General features: G+C 48.8%; 2 protein-coding genes across 2 annotated transcripts in view; both read right to left on the bottom strand.

Moving 5' to 3' along the window:
• Positions 1-67: 67 nt before the first annotated feature.
• On the bottom strand, positions 68-8,906 carry SLC22A13 (solute carrier family 22 member 13; the record flags this gene model as incomplete). Its single annotated transcript, XM_079934323.1, is given in 11 exon segments — positions 68-305; positions 307-402; positions 569-587; positions 590-710; positions 714-736; positions 965-1,119; positions 1,359-1,462; positions 7,597-7,613; positions 7,616-7,702; positions 7,705-7,977; positions 8,840-8,906. Coding segments are annotated over 11 exon segments (1,200 nt in total).
• A 4,570-nt stretch (positions 8,907-13,476) lies between these two features.
• OXSR1 (oxidative stress responsive kinase 1) overlaps positions 13,477-18,853 on the bottom strand; it is a 100,400-nt gene continuing 95,023 nt past the window's right edge. The window contains exons 16-18 of the mRNA XM_079934513.1: positions 17,528-17,596; positions 16,606-16,670; positions 13,477-16,192 (exon numbers count right to left, since the gene is read on the bottom strand). Coding sequence (XP_079790639.1) covers positions 16,118-16,192; positions 16,606-16,670; positions 17,528-17,596 — 209 coding nt within the window. The 3' untranslated portion in view covers positions 13,477-16,117. The remainder of the gene's footprint in view (positions 16,193-16,605; positions 16,671-17,527; positions 17,597-18,853) is intronic.

Genomic DNA, 18,853 nt, shown 5'->3' with positions numbered 1-18,853 from the left:
AGGAGCAGAGGAACAGGAGTTGCACCTGCAGTCCTTACCTGATGACAGTGGGGAAGAGCTCAGCAGACTACACGTAGGAGATGGTAAATCCGGCCGCCATGGCAAACTTCCCCACCAGAGCCATCACAGTGCCTGGGAAGCTGGGGGTGTCAGAACAGATCCAGGGCATCCCCCGTGGGGCCGGTCTTCTCTGGGACCATCCGGGAGGGAGGTGCAGAGTGAGGGGCCAGGCAGGCCGGGCTGTGTGGTCAGACCAGGGCAGGGCTGGCCCAGCTACTGCAAGTACCTGGCTCAGGAGCTCGGAGTTTTCGCTTGTTGACCGAGGCCACCCTCTGGATCGGTTGTTTAGCCTCCTCTACCCTCCTCCGGGTCAGGAGCCACCGTGCAGATTCCAGCAGAGCCCTGTAGGTCGGGCTGTGACCCTGGGGCCTGGACCTGGGCCTCCCCACTCCCCCAGGAGCCTCCCCGCTGTCCCAGTGCACACTGACCCCACAGGTTCGCTCTCCCAGACACCTCTCTGGACATGTAGCCAACCGAGAGGCAGCTTGCCTGGGAAGTATCTCCTCACCAGAAGTAAAGGAAGAGCGGAAGACAGGTGCAGCGCCAGCCATCTGGAAAAGCCTCCAGCTCTGGACGCCATGGGCGAGTCCTGCGAGGGCCATCTGCTGCACGGAGAAGGTGTACTGGGCCAGGACCACAGCCTGAGTTCTCTACCAGGGCCCCACCCACCCTGCAACTGTGAGAACGCTGAGTCTGAGGCTGGCCCGGACCCTGCCCTCTCACTCCCTGCCATGGCTAGACGCCACCAGGTCAGGGGCTGTGGTCCTGGCCCGGTACAGGGAGTGCTGGTGCCGTCACGTTAGGTGCGGGGAGTTGAGTGGGCCCCACAGGCAGCGTGGGAGCGTGGCCGCCCAGACCCCAAGGCCCCGCTCTGCGGCTGATGGCGCGGGACCCAGATACCCACGTAGGGTGACGCTGCTGAAGGTATATCCAACGACGGCCGTGGCCACAGCAAAGCGCAGGGCCGTGTAGAGCTCAAAGCCGGGCACAAAGGCTGCGGCCATGCCAAGGATGGCGAAGAGTAGCAGTTGCACCAGGACAGTGGTCTCGTGGCCAATCCTGGGGTAAGAAAGGGGCAGGTTGAGGAGGGAGTCTGTCTGAGGGGAAGGAGGGAGACCCAGCCCCCGGCCCTGCCCTGGGTACTCTGTCTGCGGGAGGGTGCAGGGCCCCACCTGGGAGCCCCATTGCGGGGAGACAGGGCCTTACCTGGAGACCAGCGAGAGGGGCACGTGGTGGGGAGGAACTGGGCCAGGAACCCAAGAGCGTGCTGGGTTGCGGGAGCTGCTCAAGGTTCTTACCAGTCACAGAGGGGCCCGACGATGAGCGCCCCAGTGAGGAGCCTAGCCAGGTCCACCGACTGGGAGGTGTCCTTCGGATGCTTCCGACCACAGGCCAGGTTCAGCTGAGGCAGACACATGCAGATGTGAGTCTAGGGGCAGCGAGGGCGAGTCCTTTACCAGCCAGCCCGCCCACCACAAACCTCTCAGGACAGAAGTGGGGCAGGCAAGGCATCGCAGGGCACCAGCGTGAACTCAGGGTGCACAACACGATACTTAGAAGTGTAAAGGGAAACACTGTGACCCTCAACATCTGCTTCATATCAAACTACCAGCTCCAGATGGTTCACGCAATTCTTTTCAGTGACATCATACCTGTGTGAAGTTGTGTTTTTGGAAGTTACTATGAAAAAAAGCAAGCACCACGTGAAACTCAATGTGGATCAGAAAATGAGGGTGGCGGGGTTCAAGGATCAAGACGTTTTGCAGTTCCCAATACATCCTATTAGGAAGTAACTGCACATTAGGATGTAAAAGTGTTTTCTTTTGATTCGTGTATATATATTTTTAAACAGCTACTGAGTTATTAGTACATAAATCCTTCTTAAGTTGTTTGTTTTTGTTTTTTGTCGTCGTTGTTTTGGGCTGCACTACGCGGCATGTGGGATCTCAGTGGGATCATCTGGGATTCCTTAGGGCAGGGATCGAACCCGTGCCCCCTGCAGTGGAAGCATGGAGCTTTAACCACTGGATCGTGAGGGAAGTCCCCCTTCTTAAATTGTTTGGAACAAATTACTTAATATGTGAAACTTTTAGGTATTTTTTTGGCCTGGAGATGCCATGTAAAATTATTGACCCACTAAGAATGTACAGTTTGGGAACCCTCTGACAGTCATTAACTGCTTCTTCCTGACAAATGGGGCCTCTTTCCCACAACCATGGCACCCCTGTGACCTGCTTGGGCCTTTCCAACTTTTCCCAACTGGCTGCAAAACCCCCCTGAAACTCCCATCATTCACAGGCAGTCAGAATCCTAAGGAGCCCTCACACACTCCTTGAGGAAAGAGATTAGGATGCAGGAATGTGCAGGCCTGCACACACGCGGACACACACACAGACACATACACACACGATGTGAGGGGGACAACCCACCTGGAGACTCACAGAGAGAACCTGACAGACTGGGAAACCAAGTGATGAAAATATGGGTGTCCATACACGTCTGTACACTTGTCTACTGCAATGTGCACATAACAATAAGTGCATGTGACTGATATTCCCCACCTCCATCTGTGAGTTTTATGCCCCTCTGCACATAGCTCAGCTCCATATGTTTATGAGGGTATCATGACACATGAGCTGTTCTCCAGAGCTCACAGAGGTAGCTTCACAACAATATTAATGCTTTTTTAAAAAAAAATTTATTTATTTATTTATTTAATTTTTGGCTGCATTGGGTCTTTATTGCTGCGCATGGGCTTTCTCTAGTTGCGGCGAGCGGGAGCTACTCTTCGTTGTGGTGCATGGGCTTCTCATTGCGGTGGCTTCTCCTGTGGAGCACAGGCTCTAGGCGCACAGGCTTCAGTAGTTCTGGCATGCGGGCTCAGTAGTTGTGGCGCACGGGCTTAGTTGCTCTGCGGCATATGGGATCTTCCCAGACCAGGGCTCGAACCCGTGTCTCCTTCATTGGCAGGCAGATTCTCAACCACTGCGCCACCAGGGAAGCCCCTGTTAATGCTTTTTGAGCGCTTACTCTGGGTTGGGTAATGTGCCAAATGTTTTACATGCATTATCTCATTTAAAAAATTTTATTTATTTATTTATTTTGGCAGTGCCGTGTCTTAGCTGTGGCACACAGGATCTTCATTGCAGCATGCAGGATCTTTAGTTATGGCATGCTGACTTCTTAGTTGTGGCATGTGGACTCTTAGTTGTGGTATGCAGACTCTTAGTTATGGCATGTATGCGGGATCTAGTTCCCTGACCAGGGATTGAACCTGGGCCCCCTGCATTGGGAGTGTGGAGTCTTACCCACTCGACCACCAGGGAAGTCCCATCTCATATAATTCTGACAACGATCCTTGACTTATTATTATATTCCCCCAGGGGTCCCCAATTCCTGGGCTGCGGACCGGTACCACTCTACAGCCTGTTAGGAACCAGGCTGCACAGCAAGAGGTGAACGGCGGCGAGCAAGCGGAGCTTCATCTGCCACTCCCCATCACACCCCATCACTCCCCATCACTCGTGTACCGCCTGAATCATTCCCCCAACACCCACCGCCCTGTCTGTGGAAACACTGTCTTCCACGAAACCGGCCCCTGGTGCCAAAAAGGTAGGAGACTGCTTTATTCGTCTAAGGGAGAAGAGGTTAAGCAGCTAGTCCTGGCAGTGACTGAAACTGGATGGCAGTGAGTGAAACTGAGGGAAAGCTAAGGTAATGTTTCCTGAGTGAAGGAATGAGTGAATGAAGGAAGGAACTAATACCTTCAGTCAGATGAGTAGCCAATCTCCATTAGTTAATAACCTTTAGCAAAAAATTAACCAACTCAGGAGACAACATTTTGCTCCTAGTTCTGTCCTGAAGGACAACTGTTAATTTTATTTTTATTTTTTAAAATTAATTAATTTTATTTTTGGCTGTGTTGGGTCTTCATTGCTACCCTCAGGCTTTCTCTGGTTGTGGTGAGCAGGGGCTACTCTTCATTGCAGTGCGTGGGCTTCTCATTGCGGTGTCTTCTCTTGCTGTGGAGCACAGGCTCTAGGGCATGTGGGCTTCAGTAGTTGTGGCACGTGGGCTCAGTAGTTGTGGCTCACGGGCTCTAGAGTGCAGGCTCAGTAGTTGTGGCGCACGGGCTTAGATGCTTCGCGGCATGTGGGGTCTTCCCGGGCCAGGGCTCGAACCCGTGTCCCCTGCATTGGCAGGTGGATTCTTAACCACTGCGCCACCAGGGAAGTCCAACAACTGTTAATTTTATAAGAACTTTAAATATATATCAAATGATGAATGGATTGCCCCTGAGAATGAAGTGCAGCAGGACCAGGTACTTGAACTTGTTGTTCCACCCAGTTCTATCCTGTTTGCTTTTTGTCCAGCCACCACAGATTGCTTTGTAGTTAAACACTATTTAAAATAAATAATAATGAACAAAGGCCTGCTGCTGTCAGCCTCTGGAGTCAGAACTGAGTCACTCTGTGTGACTCTGAATCTGTTAGCTGACCTGCTGGTGTCTTGGTTTCCCACGTACAAAATGGGGATGAAATACATTCCATAGTATCGCCAGATAGGATTAAAGGAATTAACACATATAGCATGCTTAGCACAGTGGCTGTGCTAGGTCAGCAAGTGTTAGCTCCGCTGAGGCTGTACTGGCCCCTGTGCCACGAAGCACACAGCTGGTGACACAGGCATCTCAGGCACAAGGGGCGGTCATACTCTAAAGGCATGAGTGCTGAGCCATGGGACTCCTCCAAGGCTGCCACCCTTGTTTAGTTGACACCATTCACTACCTCCCTGTAGATGAGATATCCCCTATCTTATCAAATCCTCATTTTAACTCCCAGAAGGCTTATCATTCCCTCTGTTTTGCAGCAAAGACAGAGGCTTGGAGAGGTGCCAAGACCTACCCAAGTTCACATGCTGGTGTCATGTTGCAGATGGAACAGAGATGAAGAGGGCTCCAACTTGGGACACCAGTTATCAACCTTCCCAGCCCTAATGCCTACAGTGGATGGTTCTGTCTGGGGCCTGCCACGGTGGCAGGATCCCACCCCCATTTCCCACCCCCATTTCCTGGAGCAAAACCCATCAAATCTCCCTTTCACTGTTCCAAAACCATCAATGACTCCCGTTGGTCTCTAGGAGACAGCCCCAATTCCTCAGCACTGTATCTGAGACCCTTTAAGACTCTTGCCTTTTCTCAACCCCTTTTGTATGTCAGAATTGCTCACAGGGGCCAGGCATTTTCATGCTCCAGACCCTAGAAATGGCTATTCTTTCTGCTTCCCCTTCCCTCCCATTGCTTCCTTTTGTGGTCCCAGGACAGATCACACTGTTGTTGCTATTCAGTGATGGTCTAGTTGCCTCCCTATTCAGAGCTTCGTGTGGACAGGGCTGGGAGTCATTTTCTCTTTTACCAAGGATGGGCACCCAGGAAATGTTGGACAGGTAGGTGGAGAAGGAGAAATGTACTCTGCTCTTCACGAGCACACTGCCTATAAGGAAATATATTCTTTTCTTCTTATGTTTGTATTTCACTTTGCATATGAAGTTGCTGGTTATAATAAGGAAACTTGGGATGTCACCTCAGAGGAGTCCTCAGTCTGTAGCAGAACCCCTGCTTGTTGACTGGAAAACAAGGTGGATACCTCACACAAGGTAGCCCCAGAGTTTGAGGTTGTCACGTGGTTCAGGGCACAAAGTACCAAAAGTGTACATTGCCCTGAGACTCGCAATTCTTGGGAGGGTGGGTCCCTGGGAGCATGTCAGGGAAAGGCCAGAGGTCCAAGGTCCCACCCCAGGGTCAGCAAAGACTAAGTTGGTGACTGAGGATAAAGAGAGAGGCCCCCAATCCTTGAGAACGTCCCATTCATTCCCATAACCTGCCCAGCCCTATCCCAGGCACACCAGGTTCCTGCTGCTTCCCAGACACATCACCTGCTTCCTGTTGCCAGGCCTTCCTTTTGCTATTCTCTGTCTACAAAGGCCTTCCCTTCTTCTCCATCAATCTTATTCGGGTCCCTGGTGCCCAGCTCACATACCAACTCCTTCAGGGAGTTGCCTGCCCATTCCCTCCCCAGGAGGAAGCAAATTCTAGCCTTAGAGCCCATCTAGCCCTTTGTCCCTCTACAAGGAGCCCAGATGTTCTCAGAGAAGGTGAATAGGGTGCCTCTGTTCTCTGTTCCTTGCATAGTTAATACTCAGAAGCTGTTGGCTGAATGTAATTGCATGAACAGTCCAGCAAAGGCTGTGCACAAGACCTAGAGTTGGCTCCAAGCACTCTGGAAGTCTGCCTGGGCTGTAAGGATGGTGACATTTGGCCAGATGGGCAGAGAGTTTATGAGCACATGTAGAGGAAGACACCTCCACAACACCTAAGGACCGATGAAGACCAGACCTATCACGGGTGGGATACTGGGGAGATGATGGAGGGGGCACTGAGGGTCAGACCGGCCTAGGCTGGGCTAGATCCAGGGGCTGGCAGAGTTCAAAGGCGACCTACTCCCCCTGTGGGGTGGAATGAGGGGGAGGGTCAGGAAGAAGGCAGGAGGACACATCCTCAGGCTGCCACGGTTCTGGAGGCAGGTGTATGGTCACATATTAAGAGGTGAATGTTTAGTCTCGGGGCTCAAATTGCCCTCCACAGAGGTTCAGGATTTGCCACCATTAAGGTGAGAGCTGCACAGATCCCCAACCCCTGCCCCTCAGGTTTCTGGACTATTTGTGCTCTTTCCCATGCCTGCAGGGAACTGGGCAGCAGGTGCCCCGAATGAGAGAGTCCTGGCTCCACCATCAAGTCTTTATGTTGCCCTCGCCAAGTCATCTCCCCATTCTGTGCTCAACCCCACTGTCTGGGAAGCAGCCTTTCTTGCTCTGAGGTGGTTGGAGTGGGGAACTTTCTATTGATCTGCCAGGGTCCCTCCTACGAGAATGGAGTTAACAGGAGCAATTGCCCAGTTATGTGCAGGACAAGCCCTAGAGTCCTGGGTGTCCTTCAGGATCTAAGAGGCAGGCAGGCAGGCAGGCAGGAGGAGATCTAGAGAGAGAGGCTGAAGGCAGGAAGCTCGAGGCAAGCAAGCAGGAAGGCAGACGAGTGGACGGGGAAGGGGTAGCATCAGAGGGTTAGTTAAATGCGAAGATAGGTAAGCAGGCAGACATGCAGAGGTGGACGGAAAGACAAAGGCAAATGGACAGGCAGGTGGGAACATGGGGGAGAGAGAGAGAAAGAGAGGCATGAGGACAGGAGAACAGGAGAGACAAGAAGGAGGGCCACTGGGCAGACAGGCAGCGGGACAGATAAAAGCACAGGCAGAGATGAATGGACAGATGGACAGACACCCTGGACAAAGGAAATGGATGGAGAGGTAGATGAGCCAACAGGCAGAGGACAGAGAGCAAAACAGGCGACCCACCGTCATTCAGGCATGGGGTGCGGGGCAGCCACAGAGGCAGCCACATGAGAGACCGAGGGCACGGGCTCGGGCAGACGAGCTGACGGACTAAAAAGAGGTGGAAAGACAGGCCAAAGGGCAGCCTTACCTCATTCTTTAGGGAGAGGGGCCTCCTGCAGGATAGACCCAGCCCACCTCGCAAGGCTGTGTCTCACTGAAGCTGTGGCTGAGGACGTCCTCCAGGCTGGCACCGTCGGGGGTGGCCGGAACGGGAGGCAGGGCTCAGGGCTGCCTGCCGCATCCACAGGCACGCTCAGCACCGGCTGCTCAGCAGCGCTCAGGGTCAGAGTCCGGTGCTTGACCCAGGCCACTGAACAGTGGTGGGCCTCATCCAGGACCATGAAGACCTGGGTGAACATGCAGAAGGCAGTCAGGAGGTTGGGGACACTCAGCAGTATCAGCAGCTGTACCTGGAAGCGACCAAAGCTGCCAATGTCAGCCGCGACCTGGGCAAAGGGAGCCACGGTCACTGCTTACCGCCTCCTTAGCTGGGGCCACCAGACAGCCCTGCAGCTCGCTCTGGGGCACGGGCTCCTCGGGGCAGTGGCGGTGCTACGTTAATGTTTAAAACAGCCTTGCCTGGCCCCACCTGTCACACCTCAGCTCCCCAGCTCTGGTCTAGGAATGACAGAATATGATGAAAAGATAGTCCACTCTGACTTGGAGGATCCGAGGATGTTTTATGGACTGTGACAGGCACCACAAGAGGAACTTCTCAGGCCTGGCACACAGCAGTGAGCTTTAGCCAAAGGTTACATGGTATACAGGGACAGCATCCCCTCTAACTGCAACATCCTCTACAATTCACACCAGTGCGAACCGCTCCCATTATGATACAGTCCAAATTCTGAGAGTAATTTCAGCACGACAAGGCAGTTGCTACTACACTGCACCGCGGGGGATAAGTCAGTGGAGCAGCAAGGACCCAGCCTGCACATTAACTCGGCCAACAGCCCAACCTGATCTCATGACCCTGAAGTTATTTTCTTCTGCAGGGTCTCTAGCATGTGGTGGTATGCAACAGCAGTCAATCCAAGGGTAGTATGAAGGTCAGGAGACCCACCAAGGGCATAAATGCCTTTCCCTTCAGCAGCAGAGCTAACCAGTGCATCTTGATCTCTATCTAATCAAGGAAGGAACCATTAACACCCTCCCAAGACAGAAACAGACGCAAAAGCTGCCCAAGGGTAGCCCAATCACCCTGAGCAACCTTGGTGAGCACAGAGGGACAAAGGACAAAGCCCGAGCCCCCGCTGGTCAGTCCTATGACCCTGCTGGAGTCGAGGTTGGGATGGGGCACGGCATGGGGGCTGGCAGGTCAGGATTCTTACAGGGCAGGAGGCTAACAGAAGGCAGGACCTCTGACAACAGGAACCTCCCAACGATGAAAGCCCCCATCCTTTTTCCCTGGGGGGAGTCTCACTGCAGGTAGACCCAGGGCTTGGAAGGCATCTAGTTCAATCATAGGAGGTGGGGAATGGTGGGATTAAAAAGAGCATTAGGGAAAAATACACGCTTGGGTATCACATTCACATTCACATATTTGCTTGGTAAGCATCGGAAAGCCTTTTTGTGTTTTGATTTTGAAACACTTTGAGATAAGAGATGGGCAGAGGAGCATGGGTGAAGGGAAGGCAAGGAGCAAGGTTGTGCAGGGCAGCTCCGGATACAGTGTGCCTACATCCGCGGCCTGTTAGTCAGCACAGAGGGAGGGTCCAGGTAGGGCAGATGCTGGAAGGCAGAGGCAAGGGTCCACAACCCTGCCTAAGGAGAGGACATTCCTCTCTGCCCCCTCCCAAACTCCCCACCAGGCTCCCCACTGTCCCTAGCCCCACCTCTTCTTCCTCACCCACCTCGCTTACGTGTTCTTGTCCTCAGCATAGCCTTCACTGAATTGCCAAGAAAGCAGACGCTACTAGTTGCTGCTGCTCACTTTGGCGTTCACATTATGGGGAAAACTGAGGTGGAGACAGGAGCCTGGGCTCAGTCCTCATCATCTTTTCACTCTGATCAGGGTGAGGATTTCAGCTCTAAGGCTCCAAGGGGACTGGAGGTAGGAGGCAGGAAGCTTGATCTCCACCACTGATTCACTGTGATCCGCAGTCCGCTCCTTCTATCCCTCTGGCCTCTATTTCTGCATCTGTGTATAAGGAAAGCTTGAACTAGATGCTCTCTAAGGATCCTTCCATTTCTTGGTGTAGAATTCTAAAACACAGATAGATAAATGATGAGGAGATGCTGATAGAAGAGTGAGACTCAACCAAAGACCTTCCATAGTTGTAACTATGATCCCCAAATGCCACTGGCTTCACTGCACTCCCAACTGCCCCAATCTTAATTTCTTGATTAACTTATCTGTTCTCCTAACCCTCCCCCCGACCCCACCAGTCTGCCAAAGGCTCCCCATGATGCTTCAAAGCCTAAAACTGGCTCCCTTCTTTGAGGGAGTCCTCCCAGGAATACTGTAACCCCAGGGACCTGTGGTCTCACTGACCTGGGAGGATGAGCTCAAAGGAGCATATGTGCTGCTCTCTGGCGTCCCCGAGCAGTCTGGTCACATCCACTGTCCTCTAGGAGACTGCAGGGCAGGACGGGGCTGCCTCTGGCCCTTCAGGGAGAGCCTACAGCCTGTCTCTCTCCTCTTCCCCTCCTTGTACCTGCCTTCAGTAAAGGGCAAAACTAAGACCAAAGAGAGGTGTAACAAGAGTGTTCTAACCACTGGAGCTAAATTGAATGGACACACATCCCTGGCAATCAGCTGTCCACGGGGTAGAGGGCGGTGTTTGTGTGTATGGTGGGGGGAGGGGAAGGTACTCCCCAAACATCACCTACAGGGATGCACTGGATGGTGTCTCAAACTTCTTCCAAATTTGAGAACAACTCTAGTAGATAAAAACAGGGGATAGGCATTCTGGTTTCTGGTCCAGGATGTAAACAGCTTGGAAACTGTCACTGTGTTCTAGCAGGTAAAAAGCTGAACAAACTGAAAAATCAACAACTCTTCTGTCAGAGAAGTGAGGTCACAGGGCAAACTGCTATCCCTTGAATTGGAGCTAGACAGGTAAATACAGAGAACTATAACTTCTTGGAGCAGAAATCCACAAACTCAAACTTCCACAGGAACCAGTATCACAGTGGGAGAATCCGACTGTAATTGACAGACTGCTTGGGGGCTCAGGGTAGATAAGGTGAGAACAGCCAACACAGTGCTGGAGAAGAACAGAGGTGCAGGACTGAGAATACCTGACTTCAACCTTGACTATAGAGTACTCAAGGCTGTGTGGTACTGGGAAAAGATTACACACATAAATCAATGGAACAGAATAGAGAGCCCAGAAAGAAACTCACAGATTCAACTGATCAAAGAGCAATACAATACAACAAATGGTGCTGGAACAACTAGACACAATGAAGTGAATATTTTTGTTTCCTAGTGCATATAAAAGTTGTTTAGGGACTTCCCTGGTGGCTCAGTGGTTAAGAATCCGTCTGCCAATGCAGGGGACATGTGTTCGAGCCCTGGTCAGAAGATCCCACACGCCGCGGAGCAACTAAGCCTGTGTGCCACAACTACTGAGCCCGCGCTCTAGAGCCCGCAAGCCACAACTACTGAGCCCGTGTGCCACAACTATTGAAGCCTGCGCGCCTAGAGCCGGTGCTCTGCAACAGGAAAAGCCACCGCAATGAGAAGCCAATGCACGGCAACGAACTGTGGCCCCTGCTTGCTGCAACCAGAGGAAGCCCGTGCGCAGCAACGAAGACCCAACGCAGCCAAAATATAAATAAATAAAAATTTTAAAAAGTTATGTTTATACTGTAGTCTCCTAAGTGTGCAATAGTATTCTAAGAAAACAATTACATACCTTAATTTAAATTACATACCTTAATTTAAATTACCTTAATTAAATTACATACCTTAATTTAAAAATACTTTATTGCTAAAATATGCTAACCATCATCTGACAACAAAGGGTTGCCACAAACCTTCAATTTGAAAAAAAAAATGCAATAGTTGTGAAGCAGAAATAAAGCAAACTGCAATAAAACGAAGTCTGCCTGTATACAAAGAACACTTAAAACTCAACAATAAGAGAACAACCTGATTAAAAGTGGGCCAAAGACCTAAACAGACACCTCGCCAAAGAATATATACAGATGGCAAAGAAGCATGTGAAAAGATGCTCAACACGCTGTCATCAGGGAATTACAAATTAAAATAAGATACCACTACACACCTAGTAGAATGGCCCAAATCTAAAACAGTGACAACGCCAAGTGCCAGCGAACACGTGGAGCAACAGGGACTCTCATTCACTGCTGGGAATGCGAAACGGCACAGCCACTCTGGAAGACAGTAGGTGGTTTCCTAAAAAACTAGACCTACTTTTACCATACAATCTGCCATTGGGCTCCTTGGTAATTTACCCAAAGGAGTTGAAACATACCGACATAAAAACCTGCACACAGATATATATAGCAGCTTTATTCATAACTGTCAAAACTTGGACACAGCCAGTAAGTGAATGGATTAATAAACTGGTATATCCAGGCACAGAATATTAGCACTAAAAAGAAATGAGTCATCAAGTCACAAAAAAGACATGCAGAGACCTTAAATGCATATTACTATGTGAGAGAAGCAGTTTTGAAAAGGCTACATATTGTATGATTCTAACTATATGACATTCCGGAAAAAGCAAAACTTTGGGGACACTGAAAGGATCAGTGGTTTCCAGGGACTAGAGGGGAGGGAGGGATGAACAAGAAGGGTACAGAGGATTTCTGGGCAGTGAGACCATTCTCTATGAGACCACAACGATGGGTACACATCACAGTGCGTTTGTCCAAACCCATAAAATATACAACAGCAAGAGTGAACCCAAATGTATACTATGGGCTTCGGGTGACAACGAAGTGCCAGTGTAGGTTTATTGATTGTAACGCATGTACCACTGCAGCGCAGGATGCTGACAGTGGGAGCGGCTGTGCGTGTGTGTGCGGTCTGGGGGTATATGGCAACTCTGTGTACTTTCTGTTCAATTTTGCTATGAAACTAAAACTGCTCTAAAAAAAATAAAGTCTACTTTAAAAAAGAGAAAAACAAAACACGTGGGGTAGATGACCTGACCCACAGGAGGAATCCACGAACTGTTGCACTGAGCATTGCTACTATGAATAGGCAGAGGTGAGGAAACCGGCTTCTGGACAAGACTGGATCTTGCTAGAGATTATGGGCAAGTGGAGAGGCTCTGTTTACTCTTGCCCCTGCTCTTATCCCCACATACATCATGGTCACTTTTGAGTAGCCAGCAACTCTTCTCCATCCCCACAATAGTGAGAGTCCGCTCTTACAACCTGCTCATCTTGAAAGCAAATTCAATCAGCTATGATACCATTAATTCCAAGGTCCCAGGACCTGAGGCCTGAATTACCAGGACCCACACAAAAGCAGTCCTGTCATGGCTCAAAGACCACCTTCTGTTGGGAAGGAGTTATGATCAGGGAGGTTACTTATCCAGGGGGTGGAGGAATACAGAGGGGCCTAGAATCTTACACGAAACCTCACCATTTCAATATCAAAGCCAAATGGGAACAAGTTCAGCCCTGCTCTAAACTTTCCACAACAGATTCCCAAGGGCTTGAATCTGGCATCTTCCCCACCCCCCCACCCCCCCCCCCCCCCCCGGCCAACAGCATGAGCAGAATTAAACAGAGAAGATCGATGCAAAGAGTTCCTTATCCCACTCTATCAAACTTCCTTGGGCAGATCTCTCTCTCTTTTGGGATTTCAGTTTCCCCACTTGGTTTTAAGCTGTTCTAATTTGTAGACTAATACACTTTTTCGGGAAAAGTGCACCTTGGCTTTTCTCTATTCGCATGAAAAATTAAAGTTAGTAGTGACCTCCTGGCCCACTTCCCACTGCCCCCACCAACAGTCACCAAAGTGAAGCATCCTTACACCACCACAGACAATTTATTCTTTATTGATTAAAAATGAATGAAACATGCAGCAAAGTACAAAGTCAAAAAAATAAAAATAAAAATAAAAGGGAGGGGGATGTCAAATATTTTACATCTTCCATAATCTAGCATACATCATAAGGAGGAACCTCCATTTATTGATACACCATTATTCTGTCCTCCAGATTACTAGAGTATCAGCTGGCTCTAGGATTTGGTTCACAACTTAAGCAAAAAACCCAAACAAATCCATTAGTCATTTAGAAAGACCATACATTTCACAAATAGCATTGGCACATGTTACCTTGTGCTAAGTTAGTCCCTCCCCCAGGGACCAGGGAATCCTGGGGATCCAGGGAGAGAGGTGTATCCTGAATCACCCCTCCTGGGAAGGAGCAAAACTGCTCACTAGGTCACGTGCTGTCTCACCTGCAACGTTTCTGTTCACTCATTTTTTTTCAGCATCACTGCACAAGCCAGCAAAGCGAGTCCACCATACATCAAGCAGAAGAAGAAATAACACTGTCCTGGGGCTTGGTGTCTGACTCCTAATTCCCAGCAGGGCAAAAGATGAATGGAAAAGAAAGAGGAAGCCCCAGCCCACTTCTACTGTCATGCCTGTCCCACTGCAGTTCAAAGGTAATGGCCGGCTGGAGAAACTGAACAGGGAGATGGGCTGCTGCTTACTTCCAGCTTGGGCTCTCGACCACCTCCAAATAAAAGCTAGAATAGAGTGATGCCACCACCCTTTGGATTCAGAAATAAGTAGACTATGATGGGCTTATCTGAAACCAAAACACAGACTCTAAGGTAAGCCACTAGTCTTGTGCCAAAAGGGACATTACATTTTTTCATAACTTATTCCTACCTTCCTGTCCTCGTTCCCCCAACCCTCTTCTAAAAAAAGAAAGAAAAAAAAAGGAAAAAGAAAAGCTAAATATTTGTCCAGTAAGCTGATCAATCTATTCTGTCTCCAGGCTCAGCAGGCTCCCTCCTTTTACCAATCCTGCTGGGACCTTGGGCTTTGGTGTCCGATCCTCTGATCTACTTTCCTCCCAACCCCCATCCCAAAGCATCCCCTCCCTTCCTCTACAACACCCATCCCTTTCCCAACATGCCTTTGTATCCAGGGCAGGTGAAGAAAGCCCATGACTAAAACTACAAGCTCAGAATGAAACAAAAACTATAATAAGTTAGTTGTGGAGAAAGCTTTCAGAAGTGCTCTAAGAGAAAACTAGGTAAAGCAATCCTTTTATTCACAGACCAACAATGCTGGAAAGGGCTCGAGTGATTCTATAAAGATGGGCCAAAGCCCATCTTTGTGTGTCATTTTAAGGCCAGATTGAGGATCCCTTTCATTTACAAAACTTGTTAGGGCTATCTGCAGTTAGACAAAGGCTGACTGTGAAACAGTAGGAAAAAAAAGAAAAAATCAACACCACTGATGATTCACATATTGCATTATGGTGCTCTTTTTTAAACCTAAAGAATAATTTATATTATTTCTGTAGAAAATCAAATGAACACTGTCTACTCAAAAATCCTAAAAGTCACGGCACATGTGGTTTCACTTTCCATCTTGGGTCAGGTTCAGCACACAGGGACCCCCTCCAAAGGGTCAGTGCAGGAGAGGGGGCAGAAGGCACGCCTCTCTGGCCCAGTGCGAGTCTCCTTTATTGCTGTAGAAATCTCAGCCTTGCATTTCCTCATGATTTGGAGGCCAGGCAAATTGATTTTCATGGGAGGATCAAGGAGCAGTTTTTCTTCAATTGTTTTAAGATTTGAAAATAAATACTTCTGCAATGATATGAGTTATGATTTTTCCTGTTCAAAAACCACTGCTGGGGAAATTCTCTTTTACAAGCCATTACTTGATCTTTTCTCTAAAAACAGTCCAAAGTTCCACTTTGAAGGATCCGATGGCTGAAGTTCGATTACAGTCAGATGTTTTGCACCAGCTGAAGTTAAGGCTAGCAACCCTTTCTGGAGGGAGTAATGAAGAGGGGTGCCTGAGAGCAGCTTCAGCAAAACGCTTAGAAACATCATGAACAAAAGAAGAACACAGTTTAGGTTGCCTCCATCTGAGGCTGTGCTTCATCCTAACAAAGGTTGTTGGAATTCATATCGGATACCAAAAAACGAAAACAAAAACAAAACCCCACTAAATTAAATTCTCTGGGCTTCAGCTAAACAACCAACTTTTAACTGCTACTTCAGTGGTAAAGGGATATCCCAAGATGCCCAAATCCTCTCAGGTGTGGGAGAACAAGCAGGATGAGGAAGCCCAAGATAGCTGCTACTTTCCACCCAGCGCCATCACTGGAGTAAGGCAAGATGAGCTGATACACCTCCCTCCTGGGCCTTGAGGCACCCGGGCCACTTCTCAGATGGAGGAAGACAGGGGACACGTGCAGTAAGTTTACTAACGGAACTCTTTAAAGGGATGCTGGCCACTGGTGATCCAACTTTTCTTTCCCTGTGGGGAAAAGGGGGAATGATGGCAGGAAAAACATAAAGAAAGACCTCTAAAGCTCTTAGCTGGGAGGTTTGTTGCTGGGTTCTTTGGCAGTAGTGAGTTTAGGCCAACAGAAGCAACAGAGATACGCATGTGTGGAATCTCCTTAGGCCACCTCTTCCAGGGCTGTGTTTTAGCTGATGCTGAGCTGGGCAAATCCTATTAGTTTACCATCATCAGGAATATCCGAGCCTTCGACACCAGATGCCTAAGAACCAAACAAAATGAGAAGCTGTGGCTATTTATAAACAAAATTGCAGGCAGCAATTAAAACAGACATGGGGACTGTGGGAAAGAGGGCAGTGGGGGACAGGTCCCTGGGATACACACAGGAGGCAGATAAAGGTGTAGGTGGAGTCTGGGTACAAAGGTGGAGTCAGATTGACCAGCAATCTCTCTTGAGGATAAATAGTCAAGGGCCTCGGGTAGGAGGCTTCCTGAGAGGGAGAGGGGAAGGGAAGCCAATGAAGGGCGGGATCAGCCCAGGGCATGGGGAGGTTAAACAAATACAATCCACCAGACTTAAATATTCTCATCACTCAGGGAATATGGAAGCTGGTCTACAGAGGCTGCTGGTGTGTAAAACGTGAGATGGTTTAACACAGAGGAAGGGATGAATACCAGTTTGAAAGTGACAGATCGATTTGACTGGGGTTCTTCCACAATTTTCTGCAAATTAGCTGCCACTGTAATCATACAAACAGAGAAAGTAATGAGAAGCTAAGTAAATCCACATTTCAACCACATTTTAACAACTTAAATGGTAGTTCACAATTGTCTATGTACAATCAAAATGGAAGCAGAAAGATAAATCGCTCCCTAAACACAAGGTGTTTTTAAAAGCAACTCCAAGCAGCACAAATAAATCTTATCATTGTCAAATTAACTTTCTTTTAACTTAGGAAAGACACTGGGGTGAAAGAGGTATGATTTGCCTATTCATGGGCCAGAAAGCCCTAGATTGGGAATCAGCCAACTATGGCCTTCAGCCTGTTTCTGTTCTGCCTGTGAGCCAAGAAGAGTGTAAAAACAGAGACTGTTACATGGTCCACAAAGCCTAAACTATTTACTTTACTATCTGGCCCTTTAAAACTCTGCTGACTTGTCCTAGGCAATGGTCTTCTCCTTCAGTAAAATGCACCTGTGGCCCGACTGTGCCTTTTCTTACTTCCTGCTTTTTTTAGGACTAAATCTGTAATGATTTTTGCTTAACTCTTAGCTCCAAAAGGATAGCGTTCATTCTCCAAAACGCATTAGATATGGCCAAGCTTACTCTAACCTGTAACTTCTGTCATCATTTCTACGATCTCCCAGAGACCTGGGTAAGTTTTCACTCACTATCACTGGGGGTCACAAAGCAAACTCAGAAGTGAGATTTTCTTTTTTGTAAGGAAGGAACTGTCCCCAATACCTGTTATTTCAGCAAAGCCAAGAACCATTCCAAGAACCATTAGACCTACTCAGTGGAATCAAAGCCTGATTTTCTAGATCCTAAGTATACAAGCAGAGACGGCGACACAAAGGCAGAGCACAAAGTAGTTACCTATTACTAAATCCCTTCCATCGACGAGGCCAGCAGAAATGAGTTCCTGAGAGACACCCTCTGCTGTATCTGCAAGGACAAAGAAGAAGGTGCTCCGTTTCTTGTGCACGCATGTCCCTGCTAACATTCAGAGTGGGTGCTGGCACAGCCAGACCAAAGCTAGCTGTTAAATCCACAGAACCAAGATGGCGGGGGGGGGGGGACTTCCTCCACATAAAGGTTTCTCCTCCCACCAGGATTATCTCAAGTGAGGGACTATCACAGGTCTAGGTAGAGGGCGGAACCTGTATCACCCAGACGGCAAATATCAGCTCAACGTAAAGATAACGTTCTAAATGATGGTGTACTTTAGATGGCTTCTTGCCCTTTTCGGAAAAGCACCTGATAATGATGCTGCAGAAGAAACTACTAGTCTGAGGACAACCCTGGATGCCAGCCCTATGAGCTCTGAGACGTGATGGTGAGTGTATAACATCTCCAGGGCTAATAAAGCAGAATAATTTAGTCCCAATTAAATCTCTCTCTTTTTTTTTTTGGCTACACCGTACGGATTGTGGGATCTTAGTTCCCCGGCTGGGGATTGAACATGTGCCCCCGGCAGTGAAAGCATGGAGTCCTAACCACTGGATCGCCAGGGAATTGCCCCCATAAATCTTAAGAAAACAAACTGTAATCTCTTCTCTTTGTGGGTCATACTCCCAGTTTTTTTTTTTTGGTTTTGTTTTTTTTGCTAAAATAATTTTCTTTTTATTCTGGTGGGTCTTCCTTCATATCTAATTATTATAGGTTGTACTGTCTGAGCAATGGGTATATAACTAGAAACTAAAAAGATGAGGACAGAGTACCATCAATTAACCTCATCTCCAATTGACTCCTTCCCGAGGCCTGAACACCGATCCCCTCAGAGGGAACGGGAGGACCTCTGGGGAGGGGCTGTGCACATACATTTGCCAAAGACCAGCGATTTGAATGAGTACCTTAAAATGTGACTCTGCCTGGCTTTAAAAAGGAAAACAGATACATCTCTGTACATGTGCATTTGTTCTCTGCATTTGAGTGAACTGCTCATGATACTGAGACAGCAGGAAGACTAAGCGTGGCACACAGGACGGATACCAGCTGGCTGCGGGCCACTTCCCAAATACCAATCCTGAGTAACAAAGGCAAGAAAGAAAATAAGCTTTGTCCCTGGGAGAAGTTCACGGCCAGAAACTGCAATGACAGGGCTCAGCTTTAGCTGGGAGGGAGGGGACTGTAAGCCTTACTGCTTCTTTATTGTCATGGAGGACAACCACGTTCAGTGATAAGAGCAGGAACTCTGCGCTC

This window comes from Stenella coeruleoalba (assembly GCF_951394435.1).
Source record: "Stenella coeruleoalba genome assembly, chromosome: 10".
NCBI classification, from domain to species: Eukaryota; Metazoa; Chordata; class Mammalia; order Artiodactyla; family Delphinidae; genus Stenella; species Stenella coeruleoalba.
The sequence above is the reverse complement of the archived record's forward strand: the minus strand, read 5'-3'. Positions and strand labels throughout refer to the sequence as shown.